The sequence below is a fragment of the Aspergillus steynii genome (genome assembly GCF_002849105.1).
Source record: "Aspergillus steynii IBT 23096 chromosome Unknown P170scaffold_2, whole genome shotgun sequence".
NCBI lineage: Eukaryota > Fungi > Ascomycota > Eurotiomycetes > Eurotiales > Aspergillaceae > Aspergillus > Aspergillus steynii.
In genome coordinates, this window is record NW_020194399.1 from 752,668 (window position 1) to 773,482 (window position 20,815).

The 20,815-nt window shown below is 56.7% G+C and overlaps 6 protein-coding genes and 1 non-coding gene across 7 annotated transcripts; 5 read left to right on the forward strand and 2 right to left on the reverse strand.

Moving 5' to 3' along the window:
- Window positions 1-243: 243 nt before the first annotated feature.
- Window positions 244-2,423, forward strand: P170DRAFT_422622 (uncharacterized protein; the record flags this gene model as incomplete). Its single annotated transcript, XM_024847450.1, has 7 exons — window positions 244-374; window positions 425-522; window positions 564-1,123; window positions 1,171-1,388; window positions 1,433-1,507; window positions 1,551-1,724; window positions 1,787-2,423. 7 exons carry the CDS (start codon window positions 244-246, stop codon window positions 2,421-2,423), a joined length of 1,893 nt encoding a protein of 630 aa, XP_024706934.1.
- A 439-nt stretch (window positions 2,424-2,862) lies between these two features.
- P170DRAFT_t38 lies at window positions 2,863-2,936 on the forward strand. The gene has a single exon. It is a non-coding gene; the product is annotated as a tRNA-Val (tRNA).
- Window positions 2,937-3,048: 112 nt separating this feature from the next.
- P170DRAFT_422623 (FAD/NAD(P)-binding domain-containing protein) lies at window positions 3,049-4,465 on the reverse strand (the record flags this gene model as incomplete). The annotated part of the gene is made up of 2 exons (XM_024847451.1): window positions 3,049-3,860; window positions 3,916-4,465. The coding sequence occupies 2 exons, from the start codon at window positions 4,463-4,465 to the stop codon at window positions 3,049-3,051; spliced, it is 1,362 nt and encodes a 453-aa protein (XP_024706935.1).
- Window positions 4,466-5,257: 792 nt separating this feature from the next.
- Window positions 5,258-7,329, forward strand: P170DRAFT_443807 (MFS general substrate transporter; the record flags this gene model as incomplete). The annotated part of the gene is made up of 5 exons (XM_024850586.1): window positions 5,258-5,476; window positions 5,528-5,603; window positions 5,649-5,959; window positions 6,035-7,102; window positions 7,306-7,329. The coding sequence occupies 5 exons, from the start codon at window positions 5,258-5,260 to the stop codon at window positions 7,327-7,329; spliced, it is 1,698 nt and encodes a 565-aa protein (XP_024706936.1).
- Window positions 7,330-7,503: 174 nt separating this feature from the next.
- P170DRAFT_422625 (transferase family protein) lies at window positions 7,504-8,865 on the reverse strand (the record flags this gene model as incomplete). The annotated part of the gene is made up of 1 exon (XM_024847452.1): window positions 7,504-8,865. One exon carries the CDS (start codon window positions 8,863-8,865, stop codon window positions 7,504-7,506), a length of 1,362 nt encoding a protein of 453 aa, XP_024706937.1.
- Window positions 8,866-10,441: 1,576 nt separating this feature from the next.
- P170DRAFT_443808 (fungal specific transcription factor domain-containing protein) lies at window positions 10,442-12,464 on the forward strand (the record flags this gene model as incomplete). Its single annotated transcript, XM_024850587.1, has 6 exons — window positions 10,442-10,640; window positions 10,718-10,924; window positions 11,038-11,304; window positions 11,347-11,663; window positions 11,752-12,249; window positions 12,297-12,464. 6 exons carry the CDS (start codon window positions 10,442-10,444, stop codon window positions 12,462-12,464), a joined length of 1,656 nt encoding a protein of 551 aa, XP_024706938.1.
- Window positions 12,465-12,948: 484 nt separating this feature from the next.
- Window positions 12,949-20,599, forward strand: P170DRAFT_350381 (polyketide synthase module; the record flags this gene model as incomplete). The annotated part of the gene is made up of 2 exons (XM_024843796.1): window positions 12,949-13,578; window positions 13,625-20,599. The coding sequence occupies 2 exons, from the start codon at window positions 12,949-12,951 to the stop codon at window positions 20,597-20,599; spliced, it is 7,605 nt and encodes a 2,534-aa protein (XP_024706939.1).
- Window positions 20,600-20,815: the final 216 nt, after the last annotated feature.

Below are 20,815 nucleotides of genomic sequence, written 5' to 3' on the forward strand. Positions count from 1 at the left end.
CGCTTTGTGATGCATCACCTCAGCCGCGCCTGTGCGACCTGCAGCGAAAGCAATAATCATAAAAAATTCCACCCTCCCCCCAGCGCATGCGATTGGGCCAGACCGACGTTGCTTGGTCCGCCTCCAACGAGGCTGTCATAACATGACCTTCACCCGACCCATCGTTCTCTGCTGGGGTAGATCCTATTCTCAGTACTACCCCCTCTTCCTCTCTTCAGAAGCGTTTCGTTCCTTTTTCGACCCATGGCCTTTCCGAGGGTTTTACTGGTGACGGCCCTTGCGTTGCTGGTCCGGGTGACCGCTCAGCAGGGGAAGGATCCCCTGAAAGACTTCTGTAGGCGGTTTGGACATCAGACGGCGGTGATTGATCGGAAGTAAGCTTCGTGGTTATGCCTTGGTTTCTGGTCTGCTGACGATCGGGCAGATTGTATATCGATGGCGGATTTGTTAACTACAACCCTCTCGACCAGAATCCTGAGAATTACACGAGTACAGTACCTAGACCTGTTCCCCTGCCGTCCGGTAACCTGAGTAGCATCACATCGCTAACATCATCCATCAAGACAACCGCATCCTCTATGCCGACTTCGACGTCGACAACCAGGGCATGCCCCAGGCCTACGCCAACCTCAGTAAACCCAGCAAAGTCCCTTCGGTGAACGGCGGCATCCTGTGGCCCGACACGGTCAACAAACTCCTGTATCTCTACGGCGGCGAATTCGGCGACGACGCCAACTCGCCCGACAACTTCACGTTATGGATGTACGACGCCATCTACAATACCTGGAACGCGACCAGCGACGACGAGACGCAGAACGGGATCAAGCGAGCCAGCTACGGCGCGGGCGTCGCGGTGCAGGACCGTGCCGTGGGCTACTACTACGGCGGATGGCTGTCGAATTATTCGGTTCCGGAATGGGGAGACTCGCCGGTCGCGCTGTCGCATTTGCTGCAGTACGATATGCTGAAGAATACGTGGACGAATTCCTCGGGGCCGGATTCTGTCGGTCGCGCGGAGGGTGTGATGCTTTATGTTCCGGCCAGTGATACGGGCATGTTGGTTTACTTCGGGGGGGTCACGACACCGTCGGAGAATGGGACTGTCAGGGGACAGCCTATGGATGTGCGTTTATCTTTCGATCAAGTCTGTCTGCAGCTGACGTGTTACAGGAGATTCTGCTCTACGATATCGCCAATAGCAAGTGGTATACGCAAAAAGCGACCGGCCAAGTTCCCGAGCAGCGACGGCGGTTCTGTGCGGGCGTCACCTGGGCAGAGGATCGCTCGTCGTATAACATCTACCTGTATGGGGGACTAGGTGTTCCACAGGGTCTGGGGTTCGATGATATCTACATCCTGTCGATCCCGTCGTTTCGATGGATAAAATGGTTCGTTCGTCTCAGTTACCTCGCTCTGTAGCTAACAAGAATAGGTACCCTCTCAGCCCTGGAAAGGGATTTCCTCACCACTCGATGTCGTGCGATGTTGTCGACGGGACTCAGATGATGTACGTTTTCTAATCCACTCAGTGGGATGATCTAACAAAACAGTGTCATGGGCGGCTCCTTCACCAACTCCACGTCCTGCGACGTCGCCCCGATCTACGGCATGCACAACATGGATCTGGGGAAGCAGAACGCGGTCAAGCAGAACTGGGCGAAGTTCAATCCCAACCTGACGAGCTACAAGGTTCCGTCGGAAATCATCTCCGTGATTGGAGGATCGTGCGTTCTTACCCAGTTATCACCATCAGCTTCATACCATCTAATATCTAACCTGCCTATAGTCCCACCGGCGGCGCCAGAGTCAAAACCCCCTCCGACGGCTTCGACGACCGCGATCTCCAACCCTACTTCGAGCGCAGCTACACGCCCGCCACACGCTCACCCACCCGGCCCATCCCCAGCGCCACGTCGCCCGCCGACTCGGACGGTTCGTCACGCCCCGTCGGCGCCATCGTCGGCGGCGTAATCGGCGGAGTCGCCGGCGCGCTCATCATCGCGGGTCTAGTATGGTTCCTTCTGCGACGACAGCGCAAGAAGAAAGAAGCCGACGCGGCGACCACCACCACCTCTGCACCAGGCACCGCGGTCGCCTCCCCCGTGCAAGGCGCCCCAGTGCTTGGGAACGGGTTCTCGGACCCGAAACCCCCGCCGGAGCATAACCTGTCGGAAAGTTTCGCCCCGCGACAGATCCACGGCGAAGGACACAACCGGCATCAGCGCACGGCGAGCGAGCTTGATCCCGCCGGGTTGGTGGAGCTGTCGTCGCCGGAGGCGGAGGCCGTGGCTGCGTCCCGGGCGCAGTATTCGGCGACGAGTACGTCGCCGGGGTCAGGAGGGGTGTCGTCGCCGGGGTCGTGGTGGAAGCCGGATGGGAGTGGGAGCGATGGGCTTGGGCTTGGGAATGGGGTGCAGCGGTGATTTAGGAGTTTTGTTTGTGAATATGATTCGGGCGTCTGATGGATGATTGGTAGATCAGTATGATGGTAATGTATTTAATATTGATGATATGACATGTTTTTAACTGAGGTTGGTCGAAGATCGGAATTACCTTGTTAAATAGGAGGTTTGGGTAGATATATATTGGCTGGACATGACGAGTACTTGCGTTGTAGATCCCATTTAAAACCACAGGATGCTAATATTTGGAGCCTCAATAAGAATGACTTATTTTATCTTTTTAGTGCGTTCTATTATTATTATTATTACTATTTTTTTCAGTCATAAATCAGATGCGTTGTGGACATGGACTGGAATAGAGCGTGGCAGTAAGAAGCAAGGAATACTATTCAAATCGGCTAGTAGTACGATCCTGTGGGCTTCCTTCATATATCAATTTTCCGGTCCACTTTTCATCAATGGCCGGATGGTGTAGTTGGTTATCACGTATCGTTAACACCGATAAGGTCCTGGGATCGAGCCCCAGTCTGGTCATTTGTTTTTGTTTTTTATTCTTCACTTTAAGTACCTTCTTCACTGGCTGTAATCTGAGAGAATAAATAATTTGGTTCTTCCCTCTCTAACCCTTGATACTAGTGATGGACTACTATGATCTATATCCCCCCTCCAACTCCCCCATCATCCCCTCGATATCAAAATACCAGATCTTATGCGTCCTGCGTCGAATATCCTCATGCGCCGCCCCCATGTCACTCCCAAACTCCGGATGATTCCACTCGTAGATCTCGCACGCCTCGCGACTGCTCTGCACCAGCCACATCGAGCGTTCATGGCGCACTTTGCTAAACGTCTGGAAGGCTTTCGTCAACAGATCTTTCTTCTTTCCCTCACCCCCACCCCCCTCTTTGAGATCATCTAAAACAAACCCCACCAACGTCCTCAACGCCAACGCATCCTCAATCCCAATGCCCGCTCCAGCCCCATGATGTGGTGAGGATGCATGCGCCGCGTCGCCCGCCAAACAAACCCTCCCTTCAGAATACTTCTCTGTCGGAAACTCGAGATGATCGAACACCGCCCACTTATCCATCTCATCCGGCAGCAGGTTAATAATCGCCTTCACCGTCGGTCCCCAGTCCTTAAACGCTACCGCCGCTTCCTCTCGCGTCGCTGGCTGCGACATCGCCTTGTCCAATGGCCAGTCGGACGCGTCCGAGACGAACGCCACCACGTTCATCAGCTTTTGCTGCATCACGGGGAAATGGAGCAGGTGCGCGGATGGCCCGCCGTACATGTGTTGGTTGGTGGCGCGGTAGGGGCCCAGGGTCTGCATGGCGAGAGGCATCGGGACGAGCCCGCGGTAGGCGATTTTGTGCGTGTAGTGGGGATAGGAGGAGGGGGAGGAAGGGCCCAGGAGGTGTTGGCGGACGAGGGATTTGATGCCGTCGCAGCCGATTACTGTTATCGTTAGCTGGTGGATAGTGGCCAAGGAGAGAGAGGGATAGGGAGATACCAGCATCTGCAACCTCCTGACTTCCATCCTCGAACCTCATCTTCACCTTGTCTCCATCCTCCTGATCCAGACTAACCAACCTCTTCCTCAGCTCCACCACACCCCCCGGCATCAACTCCATCACCTTCTCCAAAAACTGCGCCCGATGACACCCCTCGAACCCCCTCTCGCCCGCATGCAGTCGATGCACCGTCCTCCCCTCCATCTCCTCGCCCACCCCGTCCCCAGCCGCATGCGTATACCCATCCACAAACTGCATGTAGTTCGTCGGGTTGGCCGGGTCCCCGTTCGCCGTCGCCACGGAGCGCACGCACTCGGGCAGCCGCGCGTCGATCATCGACATGCATTTTCGCGCGTTGGCCGTGAAGGCGATTCCGGCGCCGATTTCGCGGATGGAGGATGCTTGCTCGTAGACTTTTACTTTGAGCTTGGGCTTGGGACTGGTGTCGCTGCTGGCGGAGGGGTGGTTGAGGAGGCCGAGGGCGAGCACGGTGCCGATTATGCCGCTGCCGATGATGGCGATGGAGAGGGTATCTTCAGGGGTGGCCATTGTCAGAGTGTCGGTTGTTTGGGTCGTTTGTTGGGGATCTGAGATGCTGGTTGCTAGGTATCTCCTAGGTCTAGAGAAGAGAGAGCTAGACAGGGTTATACAAGACTCTACTCTACAGCTACACTCACTCTCTACACTCTACACCGACTCACACCCGCCCAACCAGCCCAACAAACTCAATCAACAGAAACCAAATCAACTATGATATCCCTCGGCCCGAACCCAATCCCCGCCCGACGGACTCCCTCCCTCTCACTCCTTCTCCTGTCTGTTCCCCGAGACCAACCAGCCCGATTGGCAATGTCCAGAAGACCAGTCCGACTAGACCAGTCCCCAGCGCAAACAGCCTCTACCCCTGCCGAATGCACGGTCCCGAGCCGTGCGACCGGAACGGCCTGGATGCATGAGTTATTTTCCCGGTGAGACGGCCAGGGGATGGATGGGATAGGGGGTGTGTTACGTGTGGTGTGTGTTCGGGCGCCGAAGTCTTCCTGCTGGGTTTGCTCGGGGGAGGAGCTGGAAATCAGGGAAGATGAAGGAGGATTAACTCTCCGTAGGTCCAGTCATCTGTACCACGAGGGATTATCTCTCAGCTTCCTGATTGTAGTAGGGCTGTATACTCCGTAAGCTGACAGTCCCGTGCCATCCCGAGCCCTACTTTGCGGAGTTTCTGCACTCCGGACTCCGTGTGCAACCAAACGGCTGGATGGATGATCTTGAGTCGATGGCTCGATGGCCTTCGTTCTCCTATCACGATTCGATCGATACGAGGTAGATGCCAGTGGTTCGATCATGACGATGAGTGAGATCACGGACTGTGCTGCGAAGCCCGACGAGAAGGTCAGCAGAGATGGCGACGATGCCGCCAGGACGGAGGACCAGAAGCCGTCTGGCCGTGCCGAGTACGAGGACTTCAAGCTGTCGCTGACGGGGAAGCTCATCTTCTTCACCTTGGCGGTGTTGACGCTGATGGTTTCGTTGGATGGGACGTCTATCTCGGTGGCGTTGCCAGTAAGCCAGTGCAGTCCCCGTCCGTGAAAAAGAAAAGAACTGACGGGTCAGGAAATGGCCGCCGAATTGAACGGCTCGGCCATGGAGGCTTTCTGGAGCGGGACTTCATTCCTGCTCTGCTCAACAGGTAGGAGGTCTCTCGCATCGTCTGGACGGGTCTAATAGTGCAAAGTCTTCCAGCCCAGCACCGCCACGCTCTCCAACATCTTCGGCCGTCGTCCTCTCATCATCATCTCCGTCGTGTTCTTCTTCGTCGGCGCCCTCGTCGCCGGCCTCGCGCACAACTTCACCGAGATCCTCGTCGGCCGATGCATCCAGGGCGTCGGCGGCGGGGGGATCGCCATGCTGTCGGAGGTGGTCGTCACCGACCTGGTCCCTTTGCGTCTGCGGGGGAACTACTACGGCATCCTCAGCGCCGCGTATAGTCTCGGCTCGGTGTTGGGACCGATCGTGGGCGGCGGATTCTCAGAGAACGTCACCTGGGTATGCCCCCTCCCAATGCCATCCACTCCCTTTCCCCCATTCCCCATCCAAAAACCTGCGGCTAAGAAAGAATAGAGATGGATCTTCTACATCAACTTCCCCTTCATCGGCCTCTCCGCCATCTCCCTTTTGTTCTTCCGCCTCCCGCGCCCCCCAGGCTCGTTCGGCACCAAACTCCTCCGCATCGACTACCTCGGCACCATCCTCTTCGTGTCCAGCGTCTCCTCATTCCTCATCCCCCTCTCCTGGGGCGGGGTCATGCACCCGTGGTCCTCATGGCGGACCCTGCTCCCACTGATCCTTGGATCCGCCGGCCTGATCGCATTCACCATCTACGAGATCTACATCCCTTCGGAACCAATGATCCCGGCATCTGTGTTCACGAATCGCAGCGCGGTGGTCTCCTTCGTCGCGAGTACCCTACAAGGTCTAATCCTCTGGTCTGCGTTATACTACCTCCCGCTATATTATGAAGCGGTGAAGGAGTTCGAGCCGATACTGACCGGCGTGGCGCTGTTCCCGGAGACGTTTACGGTCGCCCCGAGTGCGATCTTCTGTGGTGTGATTATCACGGTGACGGGGCGGTATCGATGGGGACTGTGGGTGGGGTGGGCTCTCTCCACTCTAGGGTTGGGGTTGGTGTGTCTCCTAAAGCCTGGGACGAGTACCGTTGCTTGGATATTTCTGAATATTACGCCTGGGTTGGGACTGGGGATATTGACTGCCGCGATTGTGTGTACGGTGCAGGCGTCGTCGACGAATAAGAACCTGACGGTGGCGGTGGCGATGGTGGTGTTTTTCCGGGCGTTTGGGCAGGCGATTGGCATTGCGATTGGGGGTGTGATTTTTCAGAATAGAATGAAGGCGAATTTGGGCAGGTATGATGGGTTGAAAGACATGGCGGCGGAGTATTCTCGCGATGCGGCGGCGTTGGTGACGGTGATTAAGGGGATGGGGGATGAGGGAGTGGAAGGGGTTAGGAAGGGGCAGTTGAAGGAGGCGTATACCGATAGTTTGAGGGTCATTTGGGGCGTGATGTGTGCTGTTTCTGGGGTGGGATTGGTGTTGAGTGCGTGGGTGGAGAAGTATGATTTGAATCGGGCGTTGGAGGATGAGGATGGGAAGGATGGGAGGGGGGGCCTTGTTCATGGGGAGAAGGGAGATGAGGAGGTTGGAGAGAAGAAACCGGAGGGGAACGTATCTTGATGATAGGTGGAGAGTGGTTGCATGAGTTGAAGGATGTATCTCTATGAATATGTTAATTAGGGTGGAAGGTCGTTCGATGGCATGGAGGGATGGGTAGGGTTTATTAGAGATCACGTCTTGCTAACTAGACAAAAAACTAGCTGGCCAAAGGCCAGTCCATGTAATAACTTTTATGTTCAACAGGATTAATAGGATAGATTCAGACCGAAATACCCAAAGAAGACATCTAACACAGTAACCCTAACACCTCATCCAACCACCTCCCTCCATCTACCTCTAACCAACCCCCTTCTCCTATCTAACCAACTCCTAAACATCCAACAAAAAAACTCCTAAAATCAACCCACATACTCCACACACTCCCCCCACAGCTCATCCCCCCTCAAATCCTCCATCTCCCACCCCAACAAACAAACCAACACCTCGACACCCTCCCCATCCAACATCGGCGCCGCATACGCCGAGCACGGCAGAGGCCTATACGTCGGCCGTCTTAGCAACTCCGGCCTGCCCAAGTCCCCAAACACCGGCACCTTGACGTGCGCAATACTCGAGCACGAGAAGTCCGTCACCGGGTCAAACCCCCCGCCGTACGCGATACTCGCCTTGTCGGGTTCGTTGGCGATGTAGCTGACGTAGCTGCGGAGAGCGTAGGGGGTGGACACGTCCATGACGGTTTTGCGCAGTAACGACGAGAGACGGGAGAGGGATGAGGTGGTGATCTCGGCAAACGACAGGCGCAGGAAAGTCACGCGAACCATGTGTCCCAGGTACGCCGGGGAGAGGCCCATGGTGCGTCGGAAGTCGACGGCGCGAGAGATGCGGGATATAGCGGATGGGTTGTTCAGGCGGGCGAGGCGGACGGTGATCAGGCGTTGCCAGAGGAAAGCGGTTAAGGCGTCGTTGGTGGAGACGAAGGGGGTCGAGGCGTCGAAGTCCTCTGGGTGTGCGTCTGCCATGGACTTAATGCGCGCGACGGCAGCGGCGGGAATGCGCAGGTAGCGCCATTGATAGGGGGCGACGGCCTCGAGGGGCGGGAGGGTTCGGATGACGAAGGGGGGACGCAGGTCCGAGTGGTCGAGGAGAGGTTCGTCGGGCCCTAGTAGTGGGATGATGTCCTTGCGCGGACGGTTGGCTTCGTCGATCTGGGCCTGCGGGATGGGCTCGCCGCGCATGGCGGTGGAGAGGAGGTTGGCAATCTGGAAGATGCCGCCGGCGTCGATGATGTTGTGCTGCGCGGCGAGGTCGAGCAGGAGGCCGCCATTGATGAGATTGGCTTGGATGTCTAGCACCGGGGCATCGTCCGAGTCGTCGTACGGCTCGGGGAAGGCCTTCCTGGGCCCTAAGAGGTAGCCGGGGAGCATGGAGGAGGGCCCGTGGGCGGCCAGCAGCTCCTGGTAGGGCGGACAGGCGGACGAGCGGTCCTCGATGCGCACGAAGCGGTGGTCCGGGGATTCCTGCTGGGGGAAGCGTGCGACTTTGAAGACGCCGGAGGTTTGGGGACCGGCGCCTTCGTTGATGACTCGCCCGGAGAGGAAGGGCAGCGCGGACACGACGGTGTGCGCGGCGGATTCCAGGGACTCCAAGATGGAGGCCCGCTGGTCCTCGGGCAGGGGGAAGCAGAGCAGAACGTGGGTGTAGCTTTTCAGGATAGGCAGCTGGCCGATGACATCCTCGATGTGGTCGTAAGTGGTATCCATGGTGGAGTATGAATTAGGGATAGAGATTGAGGATAAGCGTTATACTGTCAGAGTTACGCACGGTGACGCAGCGATGCAAGATAGCCCGACCCGACTGAGGCAGGAGAGTCTTATAAGAACGTGCTCCATTGTCCTGTAGTGGCCTCTGAATGCCATTGTTGTGCAAGGACGCCGTTAGCTGGGATGAGATCCTGGTCGATATTTGGGCAGGGAGGATTTGGGTGTAGACCAGCTGGTCGAGTTGGAAGTATCTGCATGAGCTGTCATAGTGATTCTGTCGTCCTGACTCATAGACAGCTGAATATTTTGCTAACCTGACAATCCAGTTAGGCAAGACTCAGACTCAGACAGACAGATGGACGCAGACGATGGACGCAGACGATGGACCCTGAGCAACCTATACCTCTGATCAGCATCGTATCCAATCCTCCGTGTTACCCCTTACTCCTATCTTAGATCCCTAGATCCCAGATCCATCCATGAAACCCCCGACCAGCCACAGAACTGATCAAACACGAGTGCCCGACGCCCATCCCTGATTGTGCCACTTGAGCCGGAAACCTCATGTCCGACCTGTTCCTGGCATCTGACTGGCCAGGGGATTAGTCGGAACTAAACCGACGCTGTCGATCGTGCAACCTGATTTTGCCCGTCAGTGCTCGCGAGATGAATGTGTCACGGTACAGTCTGCGGTGGTGGATGTTTGTCTGCTGTATCCTTGATTTACATTTACGACGGTGGATGGATGCTCAGTCTAATATTAGACGCATACTGAATACTACTAGACTGCTAGAATACTAGAATTCTATACTAGATAATCTATTCTAGAACACTCTAACCGCCATCCACATCCACTTCCACATCCACCACCATCACCAGCCCGGTTTAATATCCACCAGACCAGTTCCTGAGAGAAAGCCATTGCCACACGGCAGGAACCCGACAGACGGTCTGGCCAGTCAGACGCAGATCTAGCTCGTATCTGAACCGCCGTGCCACCAATCACGTCCAGGTGGAGGGAGTCTGCATGTTTGGGTCGCAACCGGTCTGATGTGGTTCTGTCCTTCTAGCGCCGATTCTGCTGAGCCTGACGGAGTGGCTGGATTTGTAGATGGTTTGGTTTGGGTTTGATTAGGGAGGACAGGATGGTACAGAAGGCTCCTGGACTGTAGGTAAGGAAGGCAAACTGTAACCTGTTGATAATTGTCGAGCAAGCACTATCTGGGCGTCAGCATCAGCACTACAGCGTTCACAGCATCGTCCACAACACTGTCACTGTCCACAGCGGTCTACAGCACCACAGGGCCGTCCACAGCACGACTGCACTGTTCAACGCAACGCAGCAGCGCAGCGCAACGCAACAGCAGTTCATACCAGACTTCAGGAGTCTGTCTCAACAACACTGTCTTCGAACTATTCGCTTGATCTCGTTAATTAGCCATCATATATCCCACTCAGCCCGTAACGACCTCATCACACAGCATCTCTGCCACCAGACGGTATAGACGGGCAGCCCTAACGGATAGACAAGGCTTCGACACGAACCGAGCGGTCTACTCCCCTAGATCAAGATAAAATGGTATCAACCCCCACCATCTCTCGCCAGCGCCCCGGCTCGGCCTGCGAAGAGTGTCGTCGACGAAAAGTCCGCTGCGATCGACGTCGTCCCCAGTGCCAGGTCTGTTTCGAGACCGGCATCGAGTGTAAGATCAACACGACGAGACTGCCCAGAGGGCCACGGAAGGGGCAGTTGCGGACGTTAAGAACGAGAATCGGTATGTCTTTTTCTTTTTTCCTCGCTCAACTCCATCTACCTTCGAAGATACTACAGGGGAGGAAGCTAACTGATCAGCCGCCCTGGAACGCTGTCTCGCCGACCAACACCCCGAAATCAACCACCAAATGGCCAGCCTCTTCAACGGCTCCCTCGTCGACATGGACTCGGAGGACGATCCGCTTAAAGATCTACCGGGATTAACAGACCCTCTAACTGACTGCCTCTCCGACGACCGCGACATCAAATCACCTATCTCGCTGGACTCGCAGCCGCGGACCTCTGGTCTAGTATCTGAATTCATGCGAGCTGATCTGTACCTCCCCTTCCTTCCTTCTCCCCCCATCCCCAACTATCTCTTAAATCCCCATCCACAGTAAACTAACCAAATCAAAGAGACCAACTCTACTTCGACCGCGTCCACCCCTTCGCTCCCATCCTACAACGCTGGCGCTACCACGTCTGGGCAAAGGGCAAGAAAACAGACGCCCAGACCTGTCTGCAATACGCCATGTGGACCGTCGCCGCGTCGCTGTCCGCCCAATTCCAATCCTTCCGCGATAGTCTCTACCAAGAGACGCGCCAGATGCTAGATACTCTGGACATGCGGACGCCGATTACTTCCTCCTCCTCTTCCACCACCACCACTACCTCCACCACGTCTAGTATAGGAACAAGTCCAGGGACGGGGACAGGTACCACAACAGGCCTAGAGCAAGCTCAGGCATGGGTACTAGTTTCGATCTACGAATACATGCACCTCTCGCCCCAGCAGGCGTGGATGAGCGCGGGACGATGCTGTCGACTGGTTCTCGGGATGCGGCTGTACGAGCTCGACGACCCGAATAATCCAGCCACCATGGCGAGGGAGCAGGATGGGTTGCCCCTGTCCTCGGCATTTGGAGGGGGAGGAGTGGATTGGACAGGGCTCGAGGAGCAGCGACGCACGTTCTGGATGGCGTATTCGTTGGATCGGTTTATTAGTTTTCACAATGGGTTGCCGTTTACGTTGAATGAGGGGTTGGTGAGTATTTCATCCTTTCCTTCGTTCGTTCGGGCTGGGGAGTTGGGAATAAGGGGATGGGAAGGAGGAAGCTGACTGAAAAAAGCAGATCACCACGCGACTGCCCGCGCCAGAGGAGGAGTTCCAGGCGGGACAGCCGGTCGTGACGCGGTTCCTGGCGGAGGTGATGGCGCGGAGTTGTCTGGAGAGTGCGCCGGCTGGAAGCGGCGGGGTGTCGTCGTTCGGCGAGTGTATTATTCTCGCGACGATCTGTGGGCGCGCGCTGTCGCATCGTCAGAAGCTCGCTGTGGAGCAGATCAACGGCGACGTGTTTGATGGGCTCTGGACGCGGCATCAGTGGCTGCATGAGCTGCTGAGCCATCGCATTCAGGTCCTCTCGACATCGACGCAGGTGGACTCGATGCTGATTTTCGCAAGGATCGTGGCGCAGACGATGGTGCTGTATTTGCACAACGTGCTGGAGTCGATTGTCTGGAAGACGGGGGATCATTTGCTGGGGATTATCGAGTATGAGCGGCTGTGTGTGTTGGCGGCGCATGAGGTGGTGAATTTGGTGAAGTTGCAGGGGCAGTTGGGGTATTTCAAGGTGAGCTCATCCATGGTATCTTGTTTTGACAGAGGCTAAGTGATCAGGTCCACCCCCTAACGCCTATCCCCCTGATGATGTGCACCGAGTTCTTCACGGCGCATGGATGCTTGGATTCGTCGTTCGACGGGATGCTGCGCGAGTTGCTGGAGTGTCTGCAGGACTTGGATCGAGTCAAGAACCCGATCCAGAGCCCACAGCTGTCTGTGTCGTAGTAATGGACTTTCCTTGATATCAGTCACGGTCACAACTGTAGTCAGCCTGCGTAGCCGAGATAAACATTCTAATCCCCCGTCTAACGTTTTCAATCCGTCTCAATCTGTCTCAGACCTCCATACTATACATATATACCAATCCATATGCTAACTCCATATACTAAATCCCTCTACCCACATGGATGTTTCTTACTCCGACGGCTCAGCCTACTCCTCGGGTACGACGCACTGGCGACTGAAAAAGAAATTAAGGCACAGGCCGAGAGATATGCCGCCAGGATACTCCGGCCGTGTGCCCCGAAAAAGCAATATATTGCCACCGGGGTGAATAAGTAAATGTCAGCGTATATCCATATCATCTTGCATCTTCGTACAGAGTACAGACACACAGAGAGAGAGAAAGGGTATAGAAGAGCAATGAGCACATTCTGCTCCAACCCTAGCTCATTCCAGTCCTTTCTCCTATCCTTCCTCTATAGTCACCATGACAAGCAAACTCTCCCCTCCCCCAGGGCACAAGGCAATCCTCGTCTTCGGCTGCCAATGTCTCACCTTCTCGGCGGAGGACTTTCTCGCCCTGCGCGAGACTATCCTCTCCTCGCCACACTACGCCTGGGCTCTTGACGTTCTGGCTGAATTGCCTGTCTACTACCGCACTGCTACCCAGTATCTCCCTAATCTCACCACCATCCCTGGTGAGCCTCAGCTCCGCTCGTTACACGAATGGTTCCGCACCGGCGATATTGAGGGAGAGACCTTCCCTCCGCCGTACATCCAGCTGGCGCCGCTGCTGATGCTGACGCACTTCACGCAGTATGAGCAGTATCTGTGTCTGAGCAAGGCGTATAGCGAGGAGGGGAGGATCCATGCCGAGGAGAGTGAGATTGGGGAGATTGTCGGGTTCTGTATTGGGTTCTTGAGTGCGGCCGTGGCGTCGGCGGCGGAGAGTAGAGAGAAACTGGCTGAGTATGCCAGTGTTGCGGTGAGGTTGGCCATGCTGTTAGGGGCCATTGGGGATGCGATGGAGGTGCAGGAAGAGTGGACTTCGTTGGCGACGGTCTGGAAGGGGGATATGGAGGGAGCTTTAGGGGAGGTGCTCAAGGGGTTTCCTGAAGTATGTTTCTGTTTCTATCTCTGTCTCTGCGAGTCTAACCCATCAGGCTTATATCACCGTCCGCTACGACGACAACCGCGCCACCATCATGACGCCTCGCCGCACCCTATTCCAGCTGCACGATGCCCTCCAGTCCGCCAGCTTCGGATGCAGTCAAGTCGACTTCAACGGACGATACCACTGGTCCGGACACCACGACGCCGTGCAGTCTCTACTCTCCATGTGCTCTACCGACGCATCGCTCCAGCTCCCCGACGCATCGCAGCTCATCCGTCCCACGCGTGCCAACACCGGCGGACAACACGTCCTCTCCGGCCCTTTAACCACCCTCGTCATCGAATCCATCCTCCAGCAGCAATGCAACTGGCTGCACACCTTCTCCTCCGTCTACACCACCCAGCTGCAAGACACCTCCTCCATCGTCGTCGAATTCGGCCAGGAACGCTGCATCCCACCCACCTTCATGCGCAGCCTCCGCAACCGCATCATCCACTTCTCCGACCTCAACCTGGACCTCACCTCTCGCCTCTCCCCCCTGCACCCCTCGCCCAAGTCCTACTCATCCGATATCGCCGTCATCGGCATGTCCTGCCGCGTCGCCGGCGCCGACTCCCTGCCTGAATTCTGGTCCCTGCTCTGCTCCGGGCTCTCCCAGCACTCCATCCTCCCAGAAGCCCGATACAAGGACTTCGAAACCCCATGGCGCCCCGACGCCCAGCGTCCCTGGTTCGGGAACTTCGTGCGCGACATCGACGCCTTCGACCATAAATTCTTCAAGAAGGTCCCCCGCGAAGCCATGTCGCAGGATCCCCAGCAGAGACTCATTCTGCAGGTCGCGTACCAGGCGCTCGAGCAGGCTGGGTACTTCCATGACACGAACCCGGATCGGAATATTGGGTGCTATGTGGCGTGTTGTACCGTTGACTATGAACATAATGTCAACTGTCATCCTGCGACGGCGTATGCGGCCACCGGGTTACTGAGGAGCTTTATGGCAGGGAAGTTGAGTCATTATTTCGGGTGGAGAGGGCCTGCGTTCTGTGTTGATAGTGCGTGTTCTGGGTCGGCGGTGGCGCTGCATCAGGCGTGTCAGGCTGTGTTGAAGGGTGAGTGTCGAGCGGCGCTGGTCGGCGGGGCCAACGCGATCATGAGCCCCCTGGCGTTTGATAATCTGGCGGGGGCGTCGTTCGTCTCTCCCACAGGGCCGTGTAAGCCGTTTGATGCGAAGGCGGACGGGTACTGTCGAGGGGAGGGCTTCGCGGCGGTGTATATCAAGAAGATGAGCGATGCGGTGGCGGACGGGGATCCGATCTTGGGCACGATTGCCGCCACGGCTGTCGAGCAGAATAACAACGTCACCCCGATTGTGGTGCCCGATGCGGCGTCGTTGGCCGGGTTGCTTGAGAAGGTGACGCGCAGGGCGAGGGTCTGTCCGCGCGATATCTCGGTCGTCGAGGCGCATGGGACTGGCACGCAGGCGGGCGATCCGGCGGAGTATGCGAGTGTGAGGCAAACGCTGGGAGGGCCGCAGAGGGAGGAACCGTTGGCGTTGGGGTCGGTCAAGGGCCTCGTGGGTCATACCGAGGGGGTGTCTGGGTTGATTGCCCTGGTGAAGGTGCTCTTGATGATTCATGAGGGCATGATTCCGCCGCAGCCGAACTTTGAGACGCTGAACCCGCATATTCAGGCGCGGGAGGACGATCGTATTGAGATCGTGAGGGAACTGAAGCCGTGGACGGTGGGGTTTAGGGCTGCGTTAATCAATAATTATGGCGCGTCGGGGTCGAATGCGTCGATGGTTTTGACTCAGGCTCCGGGGAGAGATGATGGCTCTTCTGCAATCCATGAGGATGGACTGTCGTTGCCAGTGAGACTGTGCGGGTTTGACGAGAACCGCGTCAGAGACTATGCTGAGAAACTGCTTCACTTTCTGCGTCAGCGGGCTTCCGATCAGCTGTCCTTGGCTACTGTGGCGTTTAATCTCTCTCGACAGACGAATCCGACGTTGGACCGACACGCCTTGTTCAGCTGTCGGTCTCTGGATGAGCTGCAGACGAAGCTGGAGGAAATCGTCCAAGGCAATGAAGCGCATTTCATCCGAGCCAAGAAGCCTCGTCCGGTGATTCTCTGCTTTGGCGGACAGGTATCGACGTCTGTGGGCCTGGATCAGACTGTGTATGACACGATGCCACTGCTGCGTCGGCATCTGGACGAATGCGACTCGCTCCTGGTGGAAATGGGGTATGAGAGCATATACCCTGGCATTTTCTCTCGTGCCCCAATTGCCGATCAAGTGCAGTTGCAGACGCAGCTCTTCTCGCTGCAGTACTCGTGCGCCAAATCTTGGATGGACTGTGGATTGGCGGTCACTGCGGTCGTCGGACACAGCTTTGGCGAGCTGACTGCACTGTGCATCTCTGGTGTTTTGTCTTTGGATGATGCACTGCGTCTGATTGCCCGTCGAGCAGCCGTTATTCGTGACAATTGGGGCCCTGATAGCGGTGCCATGATCGCCGTTGAGGGAGATCAAGCAGACATCCACCGTCTACTGGAGGAAGCCCATCAAGCAGATCCTGACAGCACTCCTGCAACAATAGCATGCTATAATGGCCCCCGAAGCTTCACATTAGCCGGTCCCACGGCGTCTATTGACCTGGTCCAGCAGACTCTCCGCCAGCATGCTCATATCAGAGCCAAGAGGTTGACCGTCACCAATGCGTTCCACTCGAGCCTCGTGGGTTCTTTGATTCCCGCTCTGGAGAAGGTCACAGATGGTCTGAAGCTAGTTGAACCCGCTATCCATCTCGAACGTGCAACGGAAAGTGCAGTCACAGGTGTCCCGATGAGCATCGTGTCTGATCATCTGCATCGCCCGGTATACTTCCACCACGCAGTGCAGCGTCTGGCAGAGAAATACCCATCCTGCGTATGGCTTGAAGCTGGATCGAATTCCACTATAACGTCTATGGCCAACAAGGCTCTCTCCATGCCTGACCACCACTTCCAGTCCGTCAATATCACCAACTCCACCGGCATCCAGAACCTCACCGACACAACCATCGCCCTCTGGAGAGAAGGAATTCATCTACGCTTCTGGGGCTACCATCCCATCCAAACGCCAGAATACACACCCCTGCTTCTCCCACCGTATCAGTTCGAGAAATCCCGACACTGGATGGACAACAAACCACTTCCCGCCTCTATCCCAACTCCTAGTCCTCAGCAAAACCTCTTCACCTTCCTCGGCTACCAAGACAAAGCCCAACTCATCGCCAAATTCCAAATCAACACCTCCCAACCCAACTACATCGACCCTGTCTCCGGCCACATCGTCGCCTCGACCGCCCCTCTCGCCCCGGCCTCCTTCCTCCTCGACATCGTCATCGAAGCCCTACACACTCTCCCCGAAGCGGCCTCCAAAATCCCCCAAGTCCACACCGTCACCAGCGACGCCCCCCTCTGCCTCGACCCATCGCGCACCCTCTGGATCGAGCTCCACGCCATAGACAGCACCAAACAAACCTGGCACATCAAATTCCTCAGCGAGAACCCTGCAAAGGGCGCCCGCTCCCAAATGATGCACTGCTCCGCCCGTATCGTCCTCTTCCCCCCGTCCTCCCCAGACCTCGCAGCCCAATTCGCCCGCTACACCCGTCTCATCAGCCACGCCCACTGCCGCGACCTCCTCGTCGACCCTCACGTCGACGACATCCTGCAAGGTCGCACCATCTACCGCGCCTTCTCCGAGGTCGTCACCTACTCCCCGCCCTACCGGGGGGTCACCAAACTCGTCGGCAAAGGCACCCACTCCGCCGGCCGCGTCGTTAAGAAATACACCGGCGCCACCTGGGCAGACCCTTACCTGTGTGACTCGTTCAGCCAGGTCGGTGGCTTCTGGGTGAACTGCATGACGGACCGCGCGGGGGAGGATATTTACATCGCGAGCGGCATGGAGATGTGGATGCGGTGTCCGGAGTATGGAGATAAGGAGGCGGCGAGGCCCGAGGAGTGGGATGTACTGGCGATGCATCGGCAAGAGGACGGGTTTTATATTAGTGATGTGTTTGTGTTTGAGCCGAGTGGGCGCTTGGTGGAGGTGTTCTTAGGGTTGCAGTATTCGAGGATTGCGAAGAAGGCGTTTGTTAAGATTTTGAGGAGTTTGGCGCCGGGGGCTGCTTCTGCTGCTCCGGGCGAGTGTGAGGAAGGGGAGAAGGGGGAGAAGGTGAGTGCAAAGGGGGAGGCTGTGATGGAGAAGAAAGAGACGAAGAGTAAGAAGGAGAAGCATAGCGTGAGTATCTCCAGCCGCGTTAAGGCTGTGGTCGCCGAGTTCTGCGCCATGGATCCCAGCGAGATCCACGACGACGGCCACATGGCTGATGCCGGGGTCGACTCGCTCATGGCGATGGAGCTGGCGCGCGAGATGGAGGAGGCGTTTGGGTGCACGCTGCCGGCGACGGATCTCATGGAAGCAGAGACGTTCCGGGATATGGTCAAGTGCGTGCAGACGGCGTTGGGGGTGGAAGATGACGACGATAGCACGACGGAGGAGGAAGAGCATTCTGATAAAGTGATCGATACGCCGTCAGAGTCGGTGACGAGCATTGTCTCCGACATGCCGGAGCTGTGTCTTTCGCAGGATGCGGTTCTGGAAGCTTTCGGCGAGGTCAAGGCATTGACGGACCAGTTCCTAGCTGAGAATCAGTGCAGTGGACGTGTCCATGCGTTTGCACCGCTACAGATCCAGCTCTGCGTGACGCTGACCCTCGAGGCGTTCGAGGAACTGGGAGATACGATCCGTAAGGCTCAGCCGGGTGAACGTCTCACTCGCATTTCATTCGACCCTCAGCACCAGGAACTCGTCGACTATCTGTACAAACGCCTCGAAGAAGCCCGACTAATCGACCTCGACGGATCGACCATCATCCGCACCGCCATCGCCGCGCCAATGCGCTCCAGCACCGCAATCCTCGAGGAGGTATCCCGCGTCTACCCCGAATACGCCGGCGCCAGCAAACTCTCCTTCTTCACCGGCAGCCACCTGGCCAACGTGCTCCGCGGCGAACAAGACGGGCTGCAGCTGATATTCGGCACGAAAGAAGGCCAAGACCTCGTCTCCTGGATGTACGGCGACGAACCGCACAACGTCTCCGGCTACAAGCAAATGCTCTCCGTCATCCAGCGCCTTGCGCCCTCCATTCCCACTACCTCCGGCCCCCTCAAGATCCTCGAAATGGGCGCCGGAACCGGCGGCGGCACGAAATGGTTCCTCCCGGGTCTCGCAGCCCTCAACATCCCCATCGAATACACCTTCACCGACATCTCAGCCGGCTTCGTCGCGCAAGCCCGCCGCCGCTTCAAAGACTACCCGTTCGTGCAGTACCGCGTGCATGATATCGAAAAGGCCCCGGCGAATGACCTCCTCGGCACGCAACACATCATCATCGCGAGTAACGCCGTTCACGCGACGTCGAACCTGCAGCAGTCGACCCGGCACATCCGGCAGGCTCTGCGAGATGACGGCGTGCTGATGATGCTGGAGATGACGAGGCCCGTGTTTGCGATTGATATCGTGTTCGGGCTGTTCCGCGGCTGGTGGGTGTTTAATGATGGGAGGTGTCATGCGATTACGAACGAGGCGCGGTGGGAGGAGGATCTGCATAAGGTCGGCTATGGACATGTCGATTGGACGGATGGGTATTCGCCTGAGGTTAGTGTGCAGAGGGTGATCTTTGCGACGGCGTCGGGGGAGCAGCAGCAGAGGTTGCCGTTGGGGAAGCCGACTTCGCCGGTGGTGAGCGTGGATAATGCGGCGAGGAAGAAGGCCACGGAGGAATATATTCGACGCGCTGCTGAGGGGTTTGAAGTCCCGATGAGGACTACTGCTGCTATCAAGGACGACGACTACGGCGTGCTGGTGACTGGCGCAACTGGGAGTTTGGGCTGTCATGTTGTAGCCCGCCTGGTTCGAGACCCTGCCGTCAAGACGGTGATTTGTCTGAACCGCCAGTCCAAAGACGACGCATTTGACCGACAGATGCAGTCCTTCGTGAATCGGGAACTCGACCTGACCGCACAAGAGCTCTCCAAACTGCAAATCATCGAGACCAACACCGCCGAACCCAACCTCGGCCTCTCCAGCACCCAATTCCACGACCTCACCCGCACAACCACACACATCATCCACAACGCCTGGCCCATGAACGGCATCAGCAGACTCTCCTCCTTCGAGCCCCAATTCCAAGCCATGCGCAACCTGATCGAACTCGCCCGCGAGGCCTCAACCCTCCGCACGCACCCCATCCGCTTCCAACTCATCTCCTCCATTGGCACCGTCGGCCATCGGCCCCTCCTCACCGACACCCCCATCGTCCCTGAAGAACGGACCCAAATCGAATGGGTCCTCCCCAACGGCTACGGCGAAGCCAAATACATCTGCGAACGCATCCTCGAGTCAACCCTCCACCAACACCCATCCCATTTCGAAGCTATGATCCTTCGCCCCGGCCAAATCGCCGGCTCCAGCGCCTCCGGATATTGGAATCCATCCGAGCACCTCCCCGCAATCATCAAGTCCTCTCAGACCCTCAAACTCCTTCCGGACTTCCAAGGCGTGGTCTCCTGGACCCCCGTTGACGCTGTCGCGAGCACAATCGTCGACTTACTTCTATCCCCCGAAACACCGCACTTTATATACCACATCGACAACCCCGTCCGCCAGCCCTGGAAGGAAATGATCACCCTGTTAGCTGACGAGCTGAATGTCCCCAGGAGTAACATCGTCCCGTTCGCGGAATGGATTCAGCGCGTGAAGTCGTTTTCGGGTACCGTGGATGATAATCCGGCTGTAAGGGGGGCCGATTGGTTAGAAGAGAACTTTGAGCGCATGTCGTGTGGAGGGTTGCTTTTAGATACGGCCAGGGCGAGGGAGCATTCGAGGACGTTGGCGGGTGTTGGGGCTGTAGGGGAAGATGTGACGAGGGGGTATGTGAGGTGGTGGAGGGAGAGGGGGGTTTTGGTTTAGGGATTCTTGTTTATTTGATTCGGTTTGTTCTCATTACGTTCATTTGGGACAGATTTTTAATATAATTTATTTCTCTACTCAGTTTAACCTAACAACCGGCTAAACCGTAATCGTTCTTCCACCCTCTCTCCATTTACTCTTTCAATACTATATTCCGGAACGAATGTTGCTTTGTTCTCAGAAGCCAGGTATATATTTATTGGCTTCTGGTGATTA